The 23,111-nt window shown below is 46.1% G+C and overlaps 1 protein-coding gene across 8 annotated transcripts in view; it reads right to left on the reverse strand.

The window, feature by feature from the left end:
• Galnt12 (polypeptide N-acetylgalactosaminyltransferase 12) overlaps positions 1 to 18,776 on the reverse strand; it is a 69,815-nt gene extending 51,039 nt beyond the window's left edge. For 7 of the 8 annotated variants that reach the window (XR_002389383.2, XR_002389382.2, XR_002389381.2 and 4 more), the window contains exons 1-7: positions 18,334 to 18,748; positions 9,895 to 10,064; positions 6,840 to 7,029; positions 3,370 to 3,456; positions 3,078 to 3,263; positions 1,713 to 1,830; positions 257 to 433 (exon numbers count right to left, since the gene is read on the reverse strand). Coding sequence is in view for 2 of the 8 variants with exons in the window: in XM_021244512.2 (XP_021100171.1) it covers positions 257 to 433; positions 1,713 to 1,830; positions 3,078 to 3,263; positions 3,370 to 3,456; positions 6,840 to 7,029; positions 9,895 to 10,064; positions 18,334 to 18,698 (1,293 nt within the window). In the remaining 6 variants the exon portion in view is untranslated. Of the gene's footprint in view, positions 1 to 256; positions 434 to 1,712; positions 1,831 to 3,077; positions 3,264 to 3,369; positions 3,457 to 6,839; positions 7,030 to 9,894; positions 10,065 to 18,333 lie in introns of all 8 variants that reach the window. The other variant, XM_021244513.2, reaches the window with a different exon arrangement.
• Positions 18,777 to 23,111: the final 4,335 nt, after the last annotated feature.

Genomic DNA, 23,111 nt, shown 5'->3' on the forward strand with positions numbered 1-23,111 from the left:
GCATGACAGGGGAAGCAAAGGAAAGGCAGATTCCTCTTTCACCAATTCAGTATTTGGGATGACTTTATAGAACATGGCTACTGTGAATAAGAACTGATGGTGTTTGTGTTACTATTATAAATAGAGGAATAAACTCTTCCCATACTATGAGGGCCTGATTGGTCACCTGTCTCTGAAACGAGATCTTTCAGGTCAAGGAAGGCAGAGTCAGTCGCTTTGTTCAGATGAGGCTAGGCGGGGTGGCAGCGGGACTCACCAGGCGTGCTCGGGGGGTGCGGTGGTAGTAGAGCTCTTTGAACTCATCCATCCACACTTCAGCTGCTCGAACGCTGTTGGCCAGGGCCTTGCTGCGGGAGTAGGGAGCTTGCTTGGGGAAAACATGACCAACATGGGAGCACGGGTGTGTTTCCAAAGTTCCGCCACACTGCCAGATCTGCACACAGAGCAGAAGAGAGGCTGAAGAAGTGAGCAGGGAATGAGCTGTCAATCCCCAGGCAAAGAGGCACACAGATGGTATGGTGGACACAGCCACGTAGCTCAGCCTCCATGGGGCAGGCTACTTCCTCAGCATGCAGATGACACAGAATGCAGGCACAGAGCAAGAAAGCAGCCCCAAAGACAAACCAAGACCCAGAAGTCCAGGCATAGCAGCTCATGCACATGACTCACTGAAGGGCTCAGAGACCTTGCTGGCAACCCACTCATTAAGCAAAACAAGGCTTGGTTACCTGATCACCTAGCCACAGAAGATAGGAAAACAGCGAGGAAGAAGAGAGGTTTGGAAGGGAAAGAGGGAGAGCTTCTAGAAGAGGCAGGGCAGACTGACACCTAGGGAACAGGCAGAAAGACCATTAAAAGCACACCCGAGACTCAACAGGTGGTCAGTTGGAGCTGTGAACTTCTCTTTTTCCCAAGCACACTACAAACAAGCACAGCATCTGGTGCTCATAACAGAGGGTGTGAGTCTGCAGTGGAAGGTCAAGTTCTTCATTAACTCTTTTCGTGAGGGGAGAACACCAGATACAATATTATTAAATATCTTAAGTTTTGATACTAAAAAATGTAAGATTCCATTGACCAGAAAATCCACTGAAATGCTAGAGAGTTTTCAGAGGGGTTTCCATGGGCCACGTTCAGCAGAATCAGTAACAGTGTTAGTTACAAAAGGCACATTCCTGGCCTCATCACAAGTCTTTCTGATCTGACTTTCTAGACTATGCCTGTGAATCTGCCTTCGAAGCACATTTCCCCAGCAAGTCTCATATGTGTCCAAGTTTGAAAACCACTGTGTTAAAACAAAGAGCCTACTTTATAAGCTGTTGGTCAAATAAAGGCTCCTGGAGCCAGGAGGCAGGGACCTGTGATTTAGCCCAGTCTCTGCCACTGAATGACCATGAAAAAAGTCATTGTCCCTCTCCCAGCCTCAGTTCCTCCTTCCTGTAGAGTGAGAAAGAACTAGTTGACTGGCAAGACCCTTTCCAGCTCCAAGCTGTTAAACACACATTTTTAATACGAAGAAAAACTGGTAAACAGGATATACATGTTACTATCATTGTCAGAATTACTAAATAAACTGCCAGTATGGAAGAAAAGTCTATCAGGCCCCCCACGAGAGGGGACAGGGAAGGGAGAGGAGGGGAGGGAAAGAGGGAGGAAAAGGAGGGAGAAAACAGGTTAAGAATGAATCCAAAGAGAAGACTAGGAATACTTACCCTAAAGGAGAATTCGAGGTTTTCTCCTCCCCAAACTTCCATTCCTGTGTCATAAGACCCCAGATATTCAAAATATTTCTTACTCACAGCAAATAGCCCACCAGCCATCGTTGGAGACCTAGAAAGGAGATATGTCCACATTTGAGCATGGGCCGCAGGGAAGCGTCGCTGCTGGTGAGCCACACCCCCATCCCAGCCCTTTCCATCCATCCAGCCCTAAGCATACCCTGAGTTCCCACTCTGTCCCAGGGGCCCGAGGAACAGATGTTTCCCATGCTCCTGGCTTGAGGAAGCTCACAGGCAGCTCCACAGCCAAGCCCTCTGTGTGAGACACACACGTTAGCTAAGGCCAGCCAGGGCCAGAAGAGGCCAGGGGCAGGGGGGTAGGGCTGAGTTTCCTGGAGAAGGTGAGATCCGCGTGCAGGATGAAGGAAGCTGGCCAAAAAGAGGAAAGAAAGGCACACCAGCAGGAACAAAGGCCCAGGGTGGGCCAGGTGCCATGCCACACACCTGTAACCCCTGCTATCGGGAGGCTGAGCCAGGAGGATCGAGAGCTCCAGACTAGCCTGAGCAACTCAGTGAGATCTCATCTCAAAATAAAATTTAAAAGGGGTCTGGCGATGTATTTCAGTGGAACAGCACTTGCTTAGCCCGGGTGAGGCCCTGGGTACAATCCTCAGTACCACAAAAAGAAAAAAAACCCAAGGGCTAGAGAAACCCTTGTGCTTTTTTATATATTTGTTCCTTTTTTAATGCAGTGTTGGGGATTGAACCCAAGGGATGCTAGGCAAATACTCTGCCACCGAGCTACACCCCCAGCCTGGTTGGGCGTTTAGCACTCTTTTTGGGGGGGGGGGTGCCGGGGATCGAACTTGGGTCCTTGCACTTGCAGAACAGGTGGCGGAACCACTGAGCCAGATCCCTGGCAAACGGGTTTTTTAGTTTCTTTTTTTTTTCGATACCAGGAATTGAACTCAGGACCTTGCGCTTGTGAGGCAGGTGGCAGCACCACTAAGCTAAATCCCCGGCGGGCTTTTAGAATCCTAGAGAACAAAGACTGGGAAACAAGCCTAGTGTGTTTGAGGCCCTGGCTTCAATCCCCGGCACCATCAGAGAAAAAGGTAAATTTTAAGTTATGTATATTTACCCCTTTTTAAAAATTAAATAAATTAAAGTATACCAATATAAAATGTATTTGCATAACAAAGATATTGAATAAAAAGAAACAAGCACTGTGGGAAAAGAGAAGGGGTGGGGAAGGAAGCCCATGGCTAACATCTCTTCCGAGGGGGACATTCATTGACACGTTAGCCAGGCACACTGAGGCACACTTCAGACAGAGTTCCCCAAAGGGCAAAGCCTGACCTGATGACATCGATGGGGGACTTCATCAGCAACCTGTCCCTCTCAGGAACCACGTGCCACGTGAACACTAGCTGCCAATTGAAGCCGCCAACCTGGGGCTCCCTAGAGTTGCCCAAGTACTCGAAGGTGTTCCAGTCGATGACATCGATCACGGGGCACACCACTGCTGACTCCTTCTCGTGGATCCTGCATACACCCAAGACACCCTGTCTCATCTCTGGGGTGGGTACCAGGACAACCAGAAAAGTGGAGAATGAACTCTCCTCATCCTCCCAGCAGGAATAGGGAAGACCTGTGTGAGAAGCCAGCTTCCCTTATCCAGAGTCCCCAGCTGTGTGTTGGGAGGGTGAGAGGTGGCAGGTGACCATCATGGCAGACCCTGAGGGAAGGGAAAGGGAGCAGCATGGGAAAATAGGAAAAATCTCGTAGCTTCGATATTCTGGTTCTATCCATGGACATTCTGTCTAAATTTGAAACTCTCTGTGAAAGTCAAGACGTGGATAAATCAAAGGTGACATTTAAATCAGAAAGCAGATTTTTAATTTCTCAGAAGTGCAAGAGAATTAATCACAAAGAAACATCTTAATGTCAAGAAAGACTTAGCTCTCTAAGAGATGCACCCAGACCAAAGGGTCAGCTTTGCAGTTAGATTACAAATTCTACTCCTGCTCCTTATTTGCTGGGTGACATTAGCTAACTCACCTGACCTTTTAGAAGCCAATGTCTCATTGGTGACCCTGGAATGATAATTCCTACTGATAGTGTTAACATGAAGATCCCCGGGGGCAATGTTTATAAGATGGCTGGCAGAGAACCTGAAACTACTGCTATTCTTTTCATTTTTTGTATTGTGACAGTACACACAGCAAAAAATGCCGTAACTTGCAAATGCAGTTATCAGTCTGAGTATGTTTCAATTATCTTCTCTGCAAACATTATTATGAACTCAGGAATCTTGGGCATGCCCCCAGACTGTGTTTCTTCGCACATGATATCATCCTGGGAAAGATGAATCGAGACTGGACCACATGCAAAGACTAGATTTCTCTGAGCTATTTGGGGGGGGGGGGGGTTATGTCATATCTGAAACCTGAAAATCCTAAAGGTCACACTGCACAAAACAATGAAATAGAGTTCAACCAGCCTTGAGCTATAAGTGCCTAGAATAACACCAGAAAGTCAGAGGGGGCATTACAAATACTACACTTGTGTGAGAAAATTGTACTGTTCAGAAGAAGTTGGATAAGGCAGAGAATCAAACCTACGAGGTCACCAAATTGAGGAAGCTGCAGACGGGGTATCCACCAACCCCCACTTCTTTAAATAAATTGAGGACATTGTTAAAAGGCTGAGAAGGCTGACCACAGACCTCTTGCGCTGATTCCAAGATACTGCCTCGCCCCTGGCAAAGACCAAGTTCCCAGGAACTCATAACCTGCCATGAAGCTGGTTGGAACTATGGGCAGCCTAATTTTTACAAAAGAGGAGGCCTGTACAGCCCTGGTGTACAGTACTCTGAATCATGAGTGGAGGATATGTGTCCTCTGGGGATACTCCTGGTGCCCAGGTGGAACCTTCCTTGGTTATGCAGAGCTGACTTGCACTGCCCTGCAGGACACTTGGCATTCCTGGCACTCACTACCACCAGCACTACTTGGCTAAGAACACCTTCTCAGATTTCCAAAAGCTCCTGGAGGGAAGAAGTCCTTGTTCCCGCCTGACACTGCCCGAGGCACAGTCTACAGCCCGACCAGTACACACCAAAGTCCCCAGGAGAGCTCTGGAAACATCTAGAAGCCTAGGCCCCACTCCTAAGCATCAGATCCAAACAATATGCTGCAGGAACAAGTGTTAACACATTTAACAACCCCCCAGGCATTTCCAATGGATGGCGGCGTGGAGAAATCCTCATACACAGGTACAGAGCAAGGTCTTGGTCATTGGGAGGGGATGGGCATACTGTATACTGAGGTGGGATTCTAGGCAGCATTAGTGCATCAGTTCAAAAGGAAAAAGGTTCTCTTCAGACCTCCCACAGAATGGCTTTCATAGGCCCCTTTCTCCATATATATACATATTTTAAAGTATATTTTATTATTACATTGGTATAAAGATAAACATAATGCAAACATAATGCATTCATTATTATAAACTCATATATAGGGTTAAGATATGTTATGTATACATACAGTACCTACTCCCTATGGCGCATGTAACCATACGTACTACAAACAAGTAGTAACAGAAAAATTTTTTAAATACAAAAATAAATAAATCACATTAATAAGGGAAAAATAAAATATAAAAAAAATTCGTATCATATTGGATAATAACATTATATCATGTTTTTCCTTCTGATTTAAAAAAACTAACATAAAAACATTTTTGTAGGGCTGGGGATATCCTCAGGGGTAGAACTCTTGCCTAGCTTATGCAATGATCTGGGTGCCAGGTCAAGTACCACACACACAAACATGCAGAAAAACACTTTGTGGATTTCTTTGAGTTTTAAGGTCACAGGCATTGTGTTTCCCCGGTGTGATGGGTAGGTGAGCCCTGCCTGATAAAAATGCATGGAAATGTCTATTCCCTAAAAGTGTGAAGACAAGGCTGGGTATGTTGGTACACACCTGTAACCCCAGCACGTGGGAGACAGAGGCAGGAAGAGCACTGTAATTTCAAGGCCAGCCTGGGCTATATAGTCAGTTCAAGGTCAGCTTCAAATACAGAGTGAGACCCTATCTCAAAAAAAAAGAAAGAAAGAAAGAAAGAAAGAAAGAAAGAGAAAAGTGATGACAGCTTTTAAAAATTGTTTGGTTGATGATACGTCCTAGTCTTCTACAATGAACTGGCTAAGTAACAATAAAAGCAAACAGCATTTCTGTAATGACCAGTAATGTTGAACATTTTTTCGCATCAAGACATCAAATAATAACAAATGCTGGCAAGGCTATGGGGAGAAAGGAACCCTTCTACATTGTTAGTGGAAATGTAAACTAGCACAACCACTGTGCAGATCAGTATAGAGAGTCCTCAAAAAACTAAAACTAGAAATTCCTCTAGGTATCTTCCCAAAAGAGTTAAGTCATCATATTAGTTATACATGCATACCCATGTTTATAGCAGCACAATTTGTAATAACTAAATCTTGGAAAAAGCCTATATGCCCATCAACAGATGAATGGACAAAGAAAATGTGGTATTTATACACAATGAAGTAGTACTCTGCCATAAAGAAGGATAAACTTAAGGCATCTGTAAGGGAATGGATGCACTTCAAGACCATAATGTTAAGTGAAATGAATCAGACACACAAGCTTAATTATTGCAGGGTTTCTCTTATTCAAAAAAACCCCCCAAAATATAAATAAAGAGTAAAATAAAAGATAATAGAAAGTAGGGACATCTTTTTTAAATGTGAAGGAGAAACAAGAGATAAAGGGAAGGGAAACGGGATAAGAAAAAAGGGAATTGAAGAAAAAACTGAAAAGAGACCTTTCTCAAATGGGAAGGGGAACAGGAGCTAGATGGAGCAGATATAGAAAAAGAATAAAGATGTTATGTACATGCACAAACTTCCCACGATAAATGTAATCATTAGGTACCGCAAACGTACTAATAAAGAAAATTTTTAAAAAGCAAACAGACTGTTATGCCTGCTGTACTGTAAGCATGTCCCACATGTCCCATCACTTAGCAGCACCGTCACAGCAGACCTGCCCCTGGAGCCCCAGGCCCTCCCCTCACTGGCGGCTCACGCACCTCTGCAGCAGTGGCTCCAGCCAACCCTCGTGGCACTCACAGTGACAGTCCAGGAAGGTCAGCACGTCACCCCTGGCCACAGAAGCCCCCAGCAGCCGGGCCCGCACCAGGCCCTCCCTCTTGGTGGCTCGGATCAGGCGCACCTTGGGCAGAGCCGACAGCTCCTCGGCCAGGCGCTCCTTCAGGTGCTCTGGGGGACAAGCAGAGCAGCGAGGGTCACCGTGACAGCTCCTTGCAGAGCACCTCATCCAAGTTGGGTCCTTCCAGGGCCTCCCTGTCCCCAGAAGATGAAAGAGATATGTACCTCCTTTGTTTGCCACCTGGGAGGCCTCAGCTCACCCAGAACCACTGGAAGTGCTGTGACAGCCCAGGCAACCTGGGATAGAGGAACTCAGAACCACTTGCTCCCTAACAAAACACATGCATTTTGAATTGTATGCTTTAAATAGGTGAATGGTGTGGTACCTGAACTATCATAATAAAGCTGGTACCAAAAAATACTTTATAGCTTCACTTGTGAACATCTGAAAATTAAAAACATAGGAATCATCCAACCACAATGCTATGGTTGAATATGGTCTATATCCCCAAGGGGTGCACTGTGATTAAAGACTTGGCTCCCAGGGGGTGCTGTGGGAGGGGCGTGGGACCTTGGGGAGGTGGGGCCTAATGGGAGGTCTTGGGTCACTGAGAGATGCCCTCAGAGAGGGTTGCGGGACCCAATCTCTCCTCTCTTCTCCTGGATGGAGATGTAACCACTTGCTCTGCCTCCCCCCCCTCCCACTCCCCCACTGACATCCAACATGGTATGCTGAAGCCAAGAACTGAACTGATGCCTCCTTCGCCATGCCCTTGAACTTTCAAAACTGTGAGCTAAAGAAACCTCCTCCTCATAGGTAGCCTGTATCAGGTATTTTATTATACTGATGAAAATGTGGTTAACAAAACGTTTATAAAAACAGTACTTAAATTAGTAGAAATTTTCTCAGGAGCACTTTAGTTTATATAGTAGAAGCAGTAGCCTGTTGTGATAAGTTTTGAGTAACTTATAGACTACACATCTGATCTCCTTAATGATCCTGTGAGGTAAGTACCAGTATTATCCCCACTCCACAGATGGACATTGGGCCAGAGTGGCTAAGTAACTTGCCCAGGGTCACAGAGCAAGCAAGCTAAGGAGACATTAATTTGAACCCCAAGAATGGCTCCAGACCCCCACAAGCTTCATAATGGCCCTCAGGGCTTTCTCCCACAATTTCTGATCCTTATTAAAAAAAAAGAAATCAAAATCTGTCAGGAATGTATGTTCCTGCCAGTTTGCAGAACAGGCAGAGAGTTGAGAGGGTATGTCCTCTGGGAGCGCTGGCCTCCAAGTCTCTCAGTTTCACAGGTAGGTCTGGGACTGGAGGTCTATCTATCCACACCCTCAGTGGGTCAGGGGAGGCAGGCGGGAACCCACTCAGGCAAAGGGAAAGGAAAGAACTTCCCCACACCAATGTGGGCTTTGGCTCAAAGTCCTCAACCATCAAAATGATACTTGGTTGCTTCAGTTTATGAAAATGCTTTTCTATCCTTGACACTTAAAAATGCACTGGTTTTCTTTTTAAATCCTAAATATAACTGCAATAAGCTGATGGCAAGAATGAGGGCAATGATTTTGCAAGCAAAGCTGCAGTACCAGTGAACACTTATGAACACATAAGCAGTCTCCCCGCATTCATGATGGGTTTTGTGAGGATTAATTTCATGTCTGCTGGCTGCTACCTGAAGTTTAGTCTTTATTTATTCCTCACTGCAACACTCTGACATCAACTTGGATAAATCCAGTCACAGATGAGAAACTGAGGCTCAGAGAAGACAAATGACACCCAAGGTACCACAACAGGATCATGGTGAAGCCAAGCCCCCGGTAACCCCAGAGCTCAGTGCCTAGGAGGATCCACTCAGTATCAAACTCCAGGCTGACTGCAGGGGACACAACTACTTGTCCTCTAATCCCCCATTCTCCTCCTGATCTTTAGCTTAGCACAGGGCTACCAGGATAAAGGCTGCATTTTCCCAGCCTCCCTTACAGCTAGGTATGGCCAGGCAGCCGTGTTCTGCCCGATAAGATTCGGGCAAGGGGAGATTTCCAGGTACTGCCCTTAAAGAGAAAGGGTAACCCCTCCCCTTTATCCCCTACTGGCTGGCCGAGGTGGGGGCCAGGGTGAGGAGCCAGCCTGGCGAGGCCAACCGAGTCAGCACAACCTCCCAGGGCAGACAGGAGTCGGGGCAGGTACCAACCCCAAACACCATCCTTGACCATCACGCCAGACTTGTGACATGACAGTGCTGTTTCTACCTTGTGTGAATCTCTGTAATTTTGAGTGTCTGTGAAAACAGCCCAACACCCATGCCAATTAAAACACAGGTGTGCCAGCTCTTAAATCAGACAGACTAAGCAGGGCATCCTCTGAGCCCCTGCCTGGCAAGCACAGCTGCTTGTCGATTGAAACAGGCTCTAAAAGCAAAGCCCACAGTTCCACCTGTTGCTACAGCCTTGACATTTCTCCTCACTTAAGCTCAGCTACCTTTGCTTCAGCTGTCACTGGCTGATGTCACCCCATGGACATCACTAGTCCCAGACAACCCAAGATTCCTGCTGTGCACAGAACCCCACCCCATGCGCATTTCCATCCTTGCCCGAGACTGTCCCTGCCACTGATTGCTCTCCACATAGCAGGCCAAGAAAGCTTTTCAGACTAACTGGGACTTTCCTGTCCCCCTTAAGCCTGTGATGGCTCCCCACACTTCAAGGCCTTACGTGCCCTCCAAGGCCCTACCCAATCTGGCCCTGCCCTCCCTGGAGCCTCACCACCCGTATCACCTCCCCATGCTCATTTCAGCTTCTGCACTGGCTTGTTCCTGAGCCTGGACTGCTCTCCCTGAGGTCACCATTAGGCACACAGGATGCAGAAAACTCGTATTTACTGGGCCTCCTCTATCATACTCTCCCCAACTCCCTGGCACTGCTATGGAAGGCCAGGCCCTGCTCAGAGCCTCTATGGAGGCTTACCTTTGTCACTGTAGTCATCTACCAGTATAACTTCTTCCACCAGGATGTCTGGGGATGTCTCCAGAACACTGTACACCGTCCGAAGGAGAGTTGACCAGGCTTCATTATAAAATGCTATGATAACAGATGTTGTGGGCAAATTTTCATAATCATATTTCTTCTCTTTGCACCTATAAATACAAGGCAACTTCAGGAATTGAGAACCTAGCCAAGGCTGGAGCTGGAGATGAATCGATAGAGGTCATAAATCATGGCCTCCAGGCTTCCCTGGGGAATGGGAAATAACCTGCTGGAGGCTCTCCCAAAGGACCCCACCAGATGCCAAGAAAGTTCTCAATGTGATCCCAAACAACCTTTGCCTATGGAACACTGGTGTTTTTTGTTTGTTTTTTGAGACAGTGTTTCCATATGTAGTCAGGCTGGCCTTGAACTCACTAAGTAGCCCAGGTTGACCTTAAACTCCTGATGATCCTCCTGCCTCGGGCTTCTGAAGGCTGGGATTACAGACATGTGCCACCACACCCGGCTCTGTGGGATATTATTTTTAAACTGAAAGCAATTTGCAGATTTGAGCAATACATGAACTAGGGAGAACCAGAAAGAAGACTATCCCCCAACCTATCTGTTCCAGTCCCACTGCCCGGCCTTTCCTCCAACTGTTCCCTCTGCCTGGCATCCCCTCTGCTCCTTTCCCTACTCGACAAACTCCCTGTTCTCCTTCAGGACATGCTCAGCCCAACTCTCCCCTGGGAACCCCCAGACCCGTCTTAGGCAGGTGCTGGCCCCTCAGTGCACCTCTAGCAGGCAGGCCCTCTATCTCAGCAGGTGTCCTCATAGCATTCCCATTACTCATGTACATGCCCCTCCCTGCCTTTCCCCAGCATCCAGCAGTGACTGTTTGCACAAAGGTGATGTGCTGAATGTGTACACTAGCATCGTGGCTAGAACCTACAAACATCTGGGAAGGGTTCTGTAGAAGGTCCTCCCTACTCTGTGACATGGCAGCTATGTGATAAGGTGAGGGTAGGCCCACCCAATTTCAAGGGGCCTTGACTGGCAGTTACAGGAACCAATAGGCTCCCTCTTTATTTAGTAGCATTCACTGTAGCTATGCATTGAAGGTTCCCTCCCTAACTGACACAGAATTCTATCCTCAGAGTGACTGAAAACAAACTCCCAGATTGACTAAGGGCTGTGCCTGGAAATTATCAGCAGGAAGTAGCTAACAGCAAGCTGAGAAAGATATCACAAGGACAGCAAAAGAACCAGAGTTTGAACACTGGGGCCTGGCAGGGGATCAGCTAGAATTATTCAGGGAGGAGCTAAGTACTGAAGACCAGCCAACTACCAGCACAGCTAAAGCAAGGCCTTCTGAACAAGCAGGGTGACAGATCAAATGTCTACGGATAAAAGTATTAACAAATGTGTCTGGACTGTTAAGCCCCTGGGTAGCCGACAGGAAGCATAGAGAAACTGTACAATACTGAGGTGCAGCCCACTAGGAACCTCAGAAAGAAGTAATTGCTTACTGCTCTAGTTTGGATCTGTGTTAAGGGCCATCGTAGCACTATGCCTGGTGCTACTGAAAGGTAGCAGGATCATTAAGAGTCGGGGCACAGAGGGAAGTCTGAGGCCACTGGGAGCATATCCTCAAAGGAAGCTGTGGGACCCTAGTCTATACCCCTCTCTTTGGTTCCCAGCCAAGAAGTAACCAGTTTGCTCTGTCACTCACTTCCACCATGCTGTGCAGCCACCAGGCCCAAAGAAACAGGCTACTGGGTCACTGGCTAACACTTTCAAAACTGTGAGCCAAAATAAATCTTTTTATAAGTTGATTTTATCTCAGATATTTGTTAAACAATACAAAGCTAACACATTTACATGAAAAAGGGTGTTGTGTAAACCTAAAAATAAAGATTTTTTTTTTTAACCTTTAAAGAGATATAGCTAAAACAGCTTTAAACATGCTCAGGTTCAAGCAGTAAGTGAAAAGAAGGATGGTGAACTGAGGTTTTCAAAGTTTATTCAATGCAAAAAACTAGCCTTTTAGTCTGAATCATGTCCCTACTGTTTTGGATTAAAATGTATTTCTTCTCTGCTTGAACAAATGGAGTTGAAATCACATGTCAACCCTTCTCCTGTTTGGGAGATTGTGTGTTTTCACTGCTCTGTAAAACTCAAAGGCATAGACACTGTCACAGAATGTTTAGTGGGCTCTTTCTTTGTGACACCTAAATCATAAGAAAACTGGTTGCCAATTTGCCAATGCCCATTCAGAGCTCTAAAAAGTTCCTCTTTCATCTCACATCACTATATTTAAGAATATCTTGCCTAAGGAAATAATATGATACCCTGAAGTAGGTTTTCTGTACAAATGTATTCTCTATAACATGATTTACAATAGCAAAAAGCTACGATATCAACATCCAACAAGAAAGAAATGAAGTATAGAACAAATACGTGAAGAAATTCTAGTGTTTGCCAAAAACATTTTCAGAGAATATTTAATAAAAGAAAATAGTCACACTGTAAGGTTACATCACAAAAGCAGAGTACATATCTGTAAATAGCTGATTCTATGAACAATGTGTGTGCATGAGCTCACATATAAACAATAAACAATAGAAAGAACTATGCCAAAAGTTATCAGTGGTGATTTCTGAAAAGTGGGATTATCTTTGATTCTTATTTTCTTCATTTTAAAATTGTTCTAAAATGAACACGTGTAATTTTTATAATCACCAAGAAAGATGATTTTAAAACTGCGTCATTTTTCTTCAAATGCCTTCACTGAGCATAATTTAATATTCAGCTCTCTCCTTTTTCCTTGGCCTGTGATAATTTCCGTCTTTCTTTAAAATATCCCCTATAGGCATGCTCCTTTATGAAGCTCAACATATCCTACCAAATGTGTCTAACTTTCCTTCCAGAAAAAACATTGTCTTTTCCTGGACTGATACAAAGCTGCTCATTGAGAAAAGGCTCTGCACCCTTTGATTACTGGACAGACAGCTATGCATCACTTTAGGGTTCCATCTTTGGCTTGGGGAGAAGTGACAGCTCAGAGATAAATGTAATGCCAAGTTACATTAAGCCATCATGTCACTAAGCTTCTGGGACATTGCCTTTGTGAAGGCAGGGGCTAAGTTACTTTTCAACTGTACCGGGTGATACAGTCACATTTATCAAGTGCTCACTACATGATAGGCAGTGTGCTAAGTATCTTACAGGCACCAGTCCATTCAGCCTTCATAGTACCTCCTGGGTGCTACTGGATGCTGTCCTACTGGGTAGGGACCACAATAATCTCCAGTAGCATAATACAAACCTGCATATTAAATGGATTCAAAAGAATGGATTCAGGAAATGCCTCCTGATCCTCTTTTATCCTTATATTACAGTTATCACAAAAATGTCTTTTAGAAAAATAACAAAAACCTAAATCCTTTCTAGAACAGGTAAGGGAGATCCTAATGTGTCTTTGTGTGTTTTACCTGCCCCAAACCCTTCCTCTTCGTGATTCTATACCTTGATTTCTCTTTTAGGAACCATGCTTCCCTGACTCTCAGTCTATACAGCTTCTACAGGGCTGAACACACAAACACACATGTACACACACAGACACACACATCCTGACCTCTGCAAAGACATGCACCTTGAGCCTGACTAATCAACATTTCCAGTGGGCAGCACTTGCATCCCTGATCCAGGGCTCAGAATAACTAAACCTGCTTCTAATCCCAGACTTTCCTATGCCAGAATATCTTCTCTTTATACTTAAATCAGTTGGCAACAGGTATGTAGTCACTGTCAACCAAAAGAATCATAATATAGAAAATAAGTATTTTTAAAGTGAACATAGGACTTCTACTAGTAAAAGATAAAAAATAGATAATATAACTGCTAAATTAGCACAGAGAAAAATAGAATGAAAAGAGTAAAGCCTCTGTCAACTCAAAAATGCAGCAGGAAATAAGAAGAAAGACAAAACAAAAAGAGCATAACAAACATATAACATGAAATAAGATGGCACAATTGAATAAAAAAAAAATCAGTAAGCACAATAGATGTAAATGGATATACATATCTACTTAGCAGTAAAGACTGTCAGTCTGGAATTTTGTTTATTTTGTGTGGTGCTGGGGATTGAACCCAGAGCTTCACACATGCTAGACAAGTGCTCTACCAGTAAGGTACATCCCAGTTCTGTAATTTTTTTTTTTTTTTTTTTTTTAGTAACAACACAAAATAGAGCAACGTGTTATTTAGAGACATCAGGTTCTATAGATCTGAAATAGTGACTCAAAGAATGCCATTCTAATAACCACAAGATGGGTCAAATAAGAGCTAATAAAATACCCTACCCGTTTACAACCTTATTGGGGAAGCAAAGAAACTTCAGTCTAATGTCCACATTACAAGTGATGTTTTACAATTTTGTTATGAGACTAGACAAGCAGGCTATTTCTCTGTAAAAATGAATCCCAACTAACTTCCTCCGGGCAATTCCAGCAGGACACACTCAGTTTTGTCAAATTACCTATGTAGAAAAAACCACACAAACACCTGCATATGGATTCATACCTAGACAGCGGTGTGCAGCAGAGACTGGCTGGCGATCACATCCCCAGCAACCCCCTGGACATGGCTGGGGAAACACACAGACCTGGGGGCACCATCTCTCCACCTTAATCTCCTGCTACACATGTTAGAATGCAAATGACAATGAAGTTATAGTGATCCTCTCAAGGCCCCTGTATTCTATGAATACTAATTTTTTTAATCAAATTTTGGTACGATATTATTAGCCACCAGTTGCTGGTGACAGACCTCCCAAATGACAATGTCATCACTAGTTTCAGCTGCACTTGACCTATCATTCGGCCCTACTTCCTCTCATTTTGATATTCTCTCACATTCTTAAAAGCACCCTCCTAACTCTCCTGAGTCAGGGTCTGCGATTTAGCTCAGTGGCACCACACCTGCCTCGTAAGTGCAAGGTCGTGAGTCCTTGTCACCAAAAAAAAAAAAAAAAAACCCACAGGCCCTTGTCAGCAGCTTTCAACCATGGTAGCATATCACATTCAGCCTAGGCCCTACCCACAGAAATTCAGATTTCATTATTCTGGGGAGGGTTCCTGACGTCAACATTTTTTAAAAAGTTCCTCAGGGCTGCAAACCTAAGTAGCTGGGATCACACACTAGCTTGCTATCACCTTGGACTAAAATTCCCCTCCTTGCTAGGATCAAATGAGAAGTTATTTGTGAAAGTGTTGCAAACCCTGTACTTAGTAAACTACCATCTGAGGTTCTCCCATCATTAGTATTCTCCTTCTCCTCAAGTGAGCACTGTAATAGTTACAGTGCTGTGCATCTAAACTATTAAAATCTACACAGGGTCTCACAGAAAATGTCTCTTTATTGCTCTGGCCCCGACAAGGGACAAACACAGCACCAAGCCCTGCAAATACTAGGAAGTCATTCCCAACACCTTGCCTCTCAACAGGTTTACTTACTGCAGTCCAAAGCCCTTTGTTAAAAACGTGTGCCGGCCTACAGGCATACTCATGTTGGAGTTTTTTCTCACCCACACACCGATAGGTATATTTTTAAAAACTTATTTCTATACCTGGAAAAGTTTAGAAGGATACATAGCAAAATGTGTAAGTTAATTGATAATTTTTCTTTTTTGATTCTCTGTATCTGCTAAAATTTCTAGGGCAGATATGTATTGCTTTTATAATTAAAATAAATAGATAAATGATTGCCCCAACTGAAAAAGGAACAAATAATGAATCTAGGTTGTAGGCCAGCTGTGCCCCTGATCTGCTTCGACCTCAGAGGTGTGGCTTTTCCTCTAGTTTGAATGGATATTCCCTCAAGGCCCATCCTCCTCTGACATTCAAGGACCCTGATACTCGTCTGCTTATTAGACTCCTGAGGGACCCCAACTCTGAACTGTGAACTCTTTATCTGCCATTCTAGTTTCTCCTGCTAAATACCAAGACTCTTGTTGGGTCCTCCTCCTCCTCCTCCCTGTAGCAATGAAAATAAGTCCTCTTATCTGTGGCTCCGCTCTTTGTGGCTTCAATTACCCAATCAATCACAGTCCAAAAATATTAAATGGAGAATTCCAGAAATAAACAATTTATGTTTTAAATTGTGCATCCTTCTGAGTAGCATGTTGTAATGTCATCCTGCCTGAGACACGAATCACTCCTTTGCCCAACGTGGATACACTATATACACTACTTGTTAATCACTTAGCAACCAACCATCTTAGTTATTAGACTGATTGTCATGGTATCACAGTGCTTAGCAGATAAAAGAGTTTGGTACTATCTGAGGTTTCAGGCATTCACTGGGAATCTGAGAACCTATCTCCCCAGGATAAGAGAGGACTACTATATAATAGAAGTGAGACTCCATACAAGCAAGGCTTACTGATCACACGGAAACTACACCTGAACTACACCTCAAAACCTGGCCCAGCTGAGGCCCCATCTTTCTCTCATGCTGGGCAAGAATAACACAACAGGCTTTGCTGCAGAAATTTGAGGCAGGGCATTCACATACCCATCATGCTGGGTTTAAATTAACTTCCCAGGGTCAATGCAACAGCAGGATCTATTCGAAAATCCCCACAGGACACAGGGCAGCTGCATCACCATGGAGACAGAATACTATAAGCCCCACAGGTCATCCACAGTGTTTCAAAGAGATATTCACAATCTTGGACAATAAAGGAAGTTGGATCCTGAAAAAAAAATTTTCATGACCAGCCCCTGTATGACTCTAAAAAGCAACCTCCTGAGTATATTCGTGGCGACAAGGGAAGGAGAAAACACCAAGAATGAGTACAATGTGTTCCCCAGTGCTAGTGAGTTATTAACTCCTAGGTTGTGTTCTTTCTACCTTTTTTTTTTGGTACTGGGGATTGAACTTGGGACCTTGAGCTTGCGAGGAAGGCAGGAAGGTGGCACCACCGAGCCAAATCCCCGGCCCTCTACCCATTTTTATGTGGAGTTATGGACATTGACTTTTATGAGTTTCCTGTTTGGCAGATGGGAAACAGGCTCAAAGAGGCTCAAATCATTTGCTCAAGATCACTGAGCCGGAGCAAAAGAGCCGGATGGTGTCTCACAGAGGCTGGGTGTGCACCCTGGTCTGACCTGAAAGCTCCTCCTAGACTGGGCCTCAGAGCGCACCTTTGGGGTTTTGAGGAGCTAAGGACGAACTAAGCCATTTGGCTGAAGTGGAAGAAATGTTACCCATCCCAACAAAGTTTTACTCAAAAACACTGAAAAATGCCTCCAGCAGCAGTATGGGGCTAAGCACGCGCATACCCTGAAAAACAGAGAACATTAAGTTCAAGGCCATCCAAACTTTGCATGAGATCAACACACCGCCAAGGGGGCCGGGGGCGGGGGACGGGGGGGGGGTGTCACAGTCCCCTGAGGCCAGTTCCACCACCATCCAACTAGGTGAGTCACCTATCTCCTCTGCACCTATTTCCACCCCTGTAAAGCAAGGCAAAGGGAGTGCCACGTACCTGATGCACACAGCAGGCTGCGTCCCCTGGCTCCAACAGAGGCCTCTTTCTGAGCCCTCTTTTCCTCAAGTCTTTTCCAGTGCTAACTGGAAGAACCCTAACAAGTCAAAGTGAAGCACAAAAGCCAGGCAGCCCAGGGACAACCGCAGCAACCACCTGGCCTTTTTCCTGCTTACCAGCTTGGTCCCTGGCCCTCACCTAGACAGGGGCAAAACCACCCAGCCAGCAGCTCCAACAGGAACCAGGCGTCTGACCACACTGGTTCCACGCCTGCGCCACCCCCAGGAGTGAGTTGGCCTGGACCGCGGCCAAGGAGCCCTTTCCACCAACCGCTCCTCTCCAAACCTCCACCCAAAGCCCGGCAATTCAGCCCCAGGGAGAGAAGGAGACTTTCATTTCAGCCTGGGACCTGAACTTTCCATTACTTTCACCTTCGCAGCCGGCTCCATCCCTTTTGTACACCCAGTGGCTTGGGCACACCCAGGTGGATGCAGGAGCCTGCTCTACCGGAGGGTCGCCAGCTTCGGGAGGACACAGGGACCCCAGAAGAGGGGAGCTGCACCGTGGGCGGCGTGAGGTTAGGGGGCGCCCACAGGGCGTCTCGCCTTACATTTGCTCGGCCTCGACTCCCTGCCGTTTTCAGGGCAGGGTGACAACTTTTCAGTGGAGAGCGAGCCAAGAGACCCACCTGGTAACAAACTCGTCCATTTCTGAGACTTCCCTAGGTGCATTTAAAAACAAGAAAAAAAAAACTTTCCCGTCTCTCTGTCGCCCCCCCCCCCCTTCCAAGCCCCTGCTCTGCCCACTTCCGAGGAAGAGACTCAGCAGGGCGTGCCCGTTTCCCCGCCACTTCGCAGGTGGCGAGCCCGCGACCTGACCCAACTCACAGCGGGTTCCAGCGCTCGGGCAGGCGGCGGTGCAGCGAGATGCGGTCGCTGAGGTAGGTGTTGATCTGGTGCAGCCGCACGCTCTCTTCCTGCAGCAGAAGATCCTCGCCCTGCAGCTGCAGCCGCACCGCCTCGCCCTGCGCTCCCAGCGCATCTGGGGGAACCGGCGGCCGCTGTAGCACCGGCTCCAGGCGTCCGGGGCGCGAAGCGCGCGGGGGTTCCTGCCGAGCGGCCCCGGCCCCACGCTGAGTCTTCAGCACCGCGCCCAGCCCTGCCAGCGTGAGCAGGGCCAGCAGCGCCAGCAGCGCCCCTCGGCCGCGCCGCAGCCTCCTCGGGCAGTGCCGTCTCGTCGCGAGCCCCAACATGCGCCCGCCAGCTGCCGCCAGCGGTCAGCGCGCCCCGTGGCGCGGCGGCCACAGCGGCGGAGGCCGGACCCGGATCCCGGAACCACGCGCCGCCCCGCCCCCGACCCGCCCCACCTGCGCCCGCCCCCTTCCCGTCTGCGGTCGCGGAAGCTCGCACCCCGACCTGAGGGTCCTCACGTGGGTGAGGGGGTGGGGGGGACTGACAGCTTGGACCTCGCCCTGGGCTGCGTCATTAGCAGGATAACCTAGGGGGCCACTTAGCTCGGCGCTGCACTCGTAAGCCTTCGGGACTGCTGGCGAAGTGCACCCAGCAAGGGCGATGGTCTCACTGCCTTTCCCTGGGCTGATCTCTACACTGACCAATTAAGAGGGTCGGAAGGATGATCCGCTCGAGTTTAGGGATGAGGAGACAGGGGCAGTGAGGCTGTCTCCTGACCGGGGCCCACCCTCTGCACTACTTCACAGATCCTTGGAACTGCAAACCCTTGCCTGACACCCTGTTTGTCGATGATGTGTCTCATATCCCCCACTTCAGGGACACCTCCAAGAAACTGATCAAAGGAACAAACTATCCCTTCAGAAGAACACACACATGCACATGTAATATGATCTCACACGCCCCAGGCCATCCGTTGGTGTTAAGTCCCCTAGGCTTGGCTAGAGGTTTCTTTTGGAGGGTTTGAGGGAAAGAGGGAGCCACCAGGGTGCTGGAAATATTTAATAGGGCCAAGACAGGAGTGACAGCACCTAGCTGTCTCCTGAGGCAAAATATAATCAATATAAACTGCCGTGTATCTCCCCAGGCACTAGGGGAGGAGAAAGGCTAGGCTTCACCATCTCAGCTTTACACTTGCTGAAATGACCTTAAAATCCCCTTGCCCACCTGGAACCCTGCAACCCCAAAGCCTTTGGACATTCCACAGTCTTTTTAGGCAAATATATTTCAAGGTTGCATCATCTGTTTGTGTATTAGTCAGGGTTCTGCTGCAGAAAAAGAACCAGGGGGAGATACAAGAAGAGATTTATTACAAGAAGTTACACTCAGAAACCCACAGTGCAGGGCACTAGGAAGGACTGGCTGGAATTCCTGGGCATCAGCTGAAGCTGCAATCCCAGAGCAGAATTCCTGACTCTTCAGAGCAGCCTCAGTTCTACTCTTAAGGCCTTTCATCAGATTGATAATCTCCTTTACTGAATGTCAGCTGATTATAGATGTTAATCACATCCACAGATACCTTTACAGCAACACAGAGATTAGTGTGTGATTGAATAACTGAGGGTTATAGCCTAACCAGGTTGACCCATCAAACTGACCTATCTCTACTAGTTTCCCAGAGCTGCTATAGGAACATACCACAAACTGGATCCCTTAAAACAAGCTCAAAGATGAATGGGTCATGCTCCCTCAAAGGCTCTAAGGGAGCACTGTTCTGGATCATTTCATTCTTTTCATTTCTGATGTTGCTAACAATCTTTGGAATTCCTTGGCTTGTAGATGCATGACTCCAATCTCTGCCTCTGTGGCCTCATGGCTTTCTCCTAGAGTGTCAGTATCACCCCACCACCACCACTCTTTTAAGAAGAATCATTTTGGATTAGGGCCACACTAATGGCCTCAATTACAGTCCACTCTAATGGCTTCATTGTAACTTGATAATATTTGGAGAGACCCTATTTGTAAATAAGGTCACATTTACAGTCTCCAGGGAATAGGACATCAATATATGTTTTGGCAGGGACACAATTCAATCCTTTCCATTACCACACTGTTATGGCACTTGATACCTTGAACTGTTTAATACACACTCTGCCCTTGTAACAAAACAATGTAAAGGTCTTAGAGTATGAGCTGTGGACACTAAATGATCCCAAACTTGGTACAGCGTCAGACAGACACAAAGTGAGTGCTCAGTTGATGGCCGGCTTTGGGTCTCCTGTTCCACCTTGTTCCTTATCTGTTTGGACTCAGTGGGAGGAGTCTAAGTGAGGGCACAGCCTGGTTAAGTGCAGAGAGAGGTCACTCCCGGAAGGACTTCAATGGTAATCTAACCTAAGAGTTTTCAAAATCTGTTCTCAAGTACTGCCCCCACCACCAGGGGGGGAACTAAGCCGGAAAGTGAGAAGGAGGCTGACTGGGTGGGGCTCCAGTTCTTCCTGAAACCAGAAGATTGACATATTTATTAGACTGCAGTACACTTCTCTCTGGTTACTGGTGACAGGCCAAAAAAGTATGTTGTCCAGAGCTATAGTTTGTCAGTGGCAGAACAGGAAATAGAAAAGAAAAAGAAGGTGAAGGTGTGACAGAAACTGCTGGGTTTCTGGCAGTGTCCATTCTCCTCTTCTTCCTTAATGGTTCAGCCTTTAACTTTTTTGTTTGTTTCCCTGGGCACAATAAAGACTGGATTTCCCAGCCACCCTTGCAGCTAGGCATGGCCATATGACTGAGGATGCTTACCACCAATGGACCACAAGTGGTGCTATCAAATGGAATTGCTAAGTACAGGAGCCCTCTTCTCCCTAATTTTGTTTTCTACACTTTGGGTACCTGTGGCCAACCACAGCCTAAAAATATTAAATGGAAAATTCCAGGAATAAACAGTTATAGATTTCATAAATTTTATAAATTTTGAGTAGCATGATGACATCTCACACCATCACACTCTGTCTTTCCTGGGACATGAGTCATCTCTTCATCCAGAATGTCCACACTGTAATGCTACCTGCTCCTTAGTCAATACCAGTCTTGGTTCTCAGATCAACTGTTGTGATTATCGCAGTACTTGTATTAAAGTAACTCTTATTTTACTTAAAAATGGCCCCCAAGCACAAGAGTTGTGCTTCTGGCAACTCAAATATATCAAAAAAGAAGTCATAAAGTACTTCCTTTAAGTGAAATGGTAAAAGTTCTCAAATGAATTAGTGAAGAAAAAAAATTATATGTTGAGGTTGCTAAGAACTGCAATACAGTCCAAGAAGAGGGACAGAGAGATCACATTTACATAACTGATACTACAGTAAATTGTTATTTCTATTTTATTATTCCATTTATAGATTTAATTCATAAATTATGAATTAAATTCATAATTCACCATCATAGGTAAGGAATAGGAAAAGTATAGTATATATAATTTTCAGTACTTCCAAGGTTTCAGGCATCCAGAGGTCACTGCCTGTATCCTCCTGCTAAACAAAGGATTACATTAAGGACTAAGCAAAGTCCTTAAAAGGATCTCTTTACCCTTTCTTATTCCTGCTGGGCAGATAGTGGATGTGAAGATAGGAGCTCAAGCAACTACCCTGGGTTATGAGACAAAAGCCATCCACTGAGACAGGTGCAAGGAAAAGGCAAAACTGGAGCCCCGGTACCTAGCACATGGAGACTGAACCATCCTGACTGCCTTCTTCCCAGCCTCATTTATGTGACAGAGAAATGAACAGCTATCTCATTTAAGCCACTGTCTCTGTGTTTTCTGTCTTGTGAGGCCAATCTATTCTTCACTGATACAAAGGATTAATTGCAAGAGAATGCCTCCCAAATCTGGTTCTGAGAGTGGGGGGGGTTAAAACAAAGCTGCAAACTCTTCTCTTTTTTTTTTGGTACCAGGGATCAAACTTGGGACCTTGCACTTGTGAGGCAGGTGGCGAAACCACTGAGCTAAATCCCCAACCCAAGCTGCAAACTCTTTAATGCTCCTCCTTTGAATCGGGCAGAGTTCTAACTGCCTCAATCAATAGAATAAGGTAGAAGTAAACCTCTGTGACTTGTGAGGCTTAGCATAAAGGCTACAAAGCTTCCGTGCTGCTGTGGGATCACTGTTCTTGGAACCTTGATCGGCCAGGCAAGACATCTGACTGCTCTGGTTCCATTGTGCTAGAGAGGCCACTGGCTGGGCAAGTGTCGGCCAAGCCCCATCTTTAACCTTCCCACCCAGCCCAGACATCAGACAGGTACCTGAAGAAGCCATCTGCAACAGAGCTCCTCCCTAACCATGCCTTCCACCCTGAGCTATTCAGGTCATCTCAAGAAAGATGCCCAAGGGCCAGGGATTTAGCTCAGTGGTTCCGGTGCCTGCCTCACAAGCACAAGGTCCCGAGTTTGATCCCTGGTACCAAAAAAAGAAACTAAAAAGAAAGATGCCCTTTTCAAATTCCTGACCCACAGATGCCTAAGCATAATAGGATGGTGGGTGTTTTATACTGTGACATTTGGGGATGATTGGTTATGCAGCAATAGATAACTAGGACAGATGAATGATTTTAATCAACATTTTCTTAGGCAGGAAATATTTATTGAGCATCTACTATGCACCAAGTGCTGTGCTAGAAGAGAAGCAGAGTCAGTCTCTAGGCCAAGTGGGAAGGACAGAGTTGATCATACTATACTATTTTGCAACAGGAGAGTCCAGTGTGAAA

This window comes from Heterocephalus glaber, unplaced genomic scaffold, assembly GCF_053883595.1.
Source record: "Heterocephalus glaber isolate CG9 unplaced genomic scaffold, H.glaber_assembly_v1.0 deba00001481, whole genome shotgun sequence".
Classification (NCBI taxonomy): Eukaryota; Metazoa; Chordata; class Mammalia; order Rodentia; family Bathyergidae; genus Heterocephalus; species Heterocephalus glaber.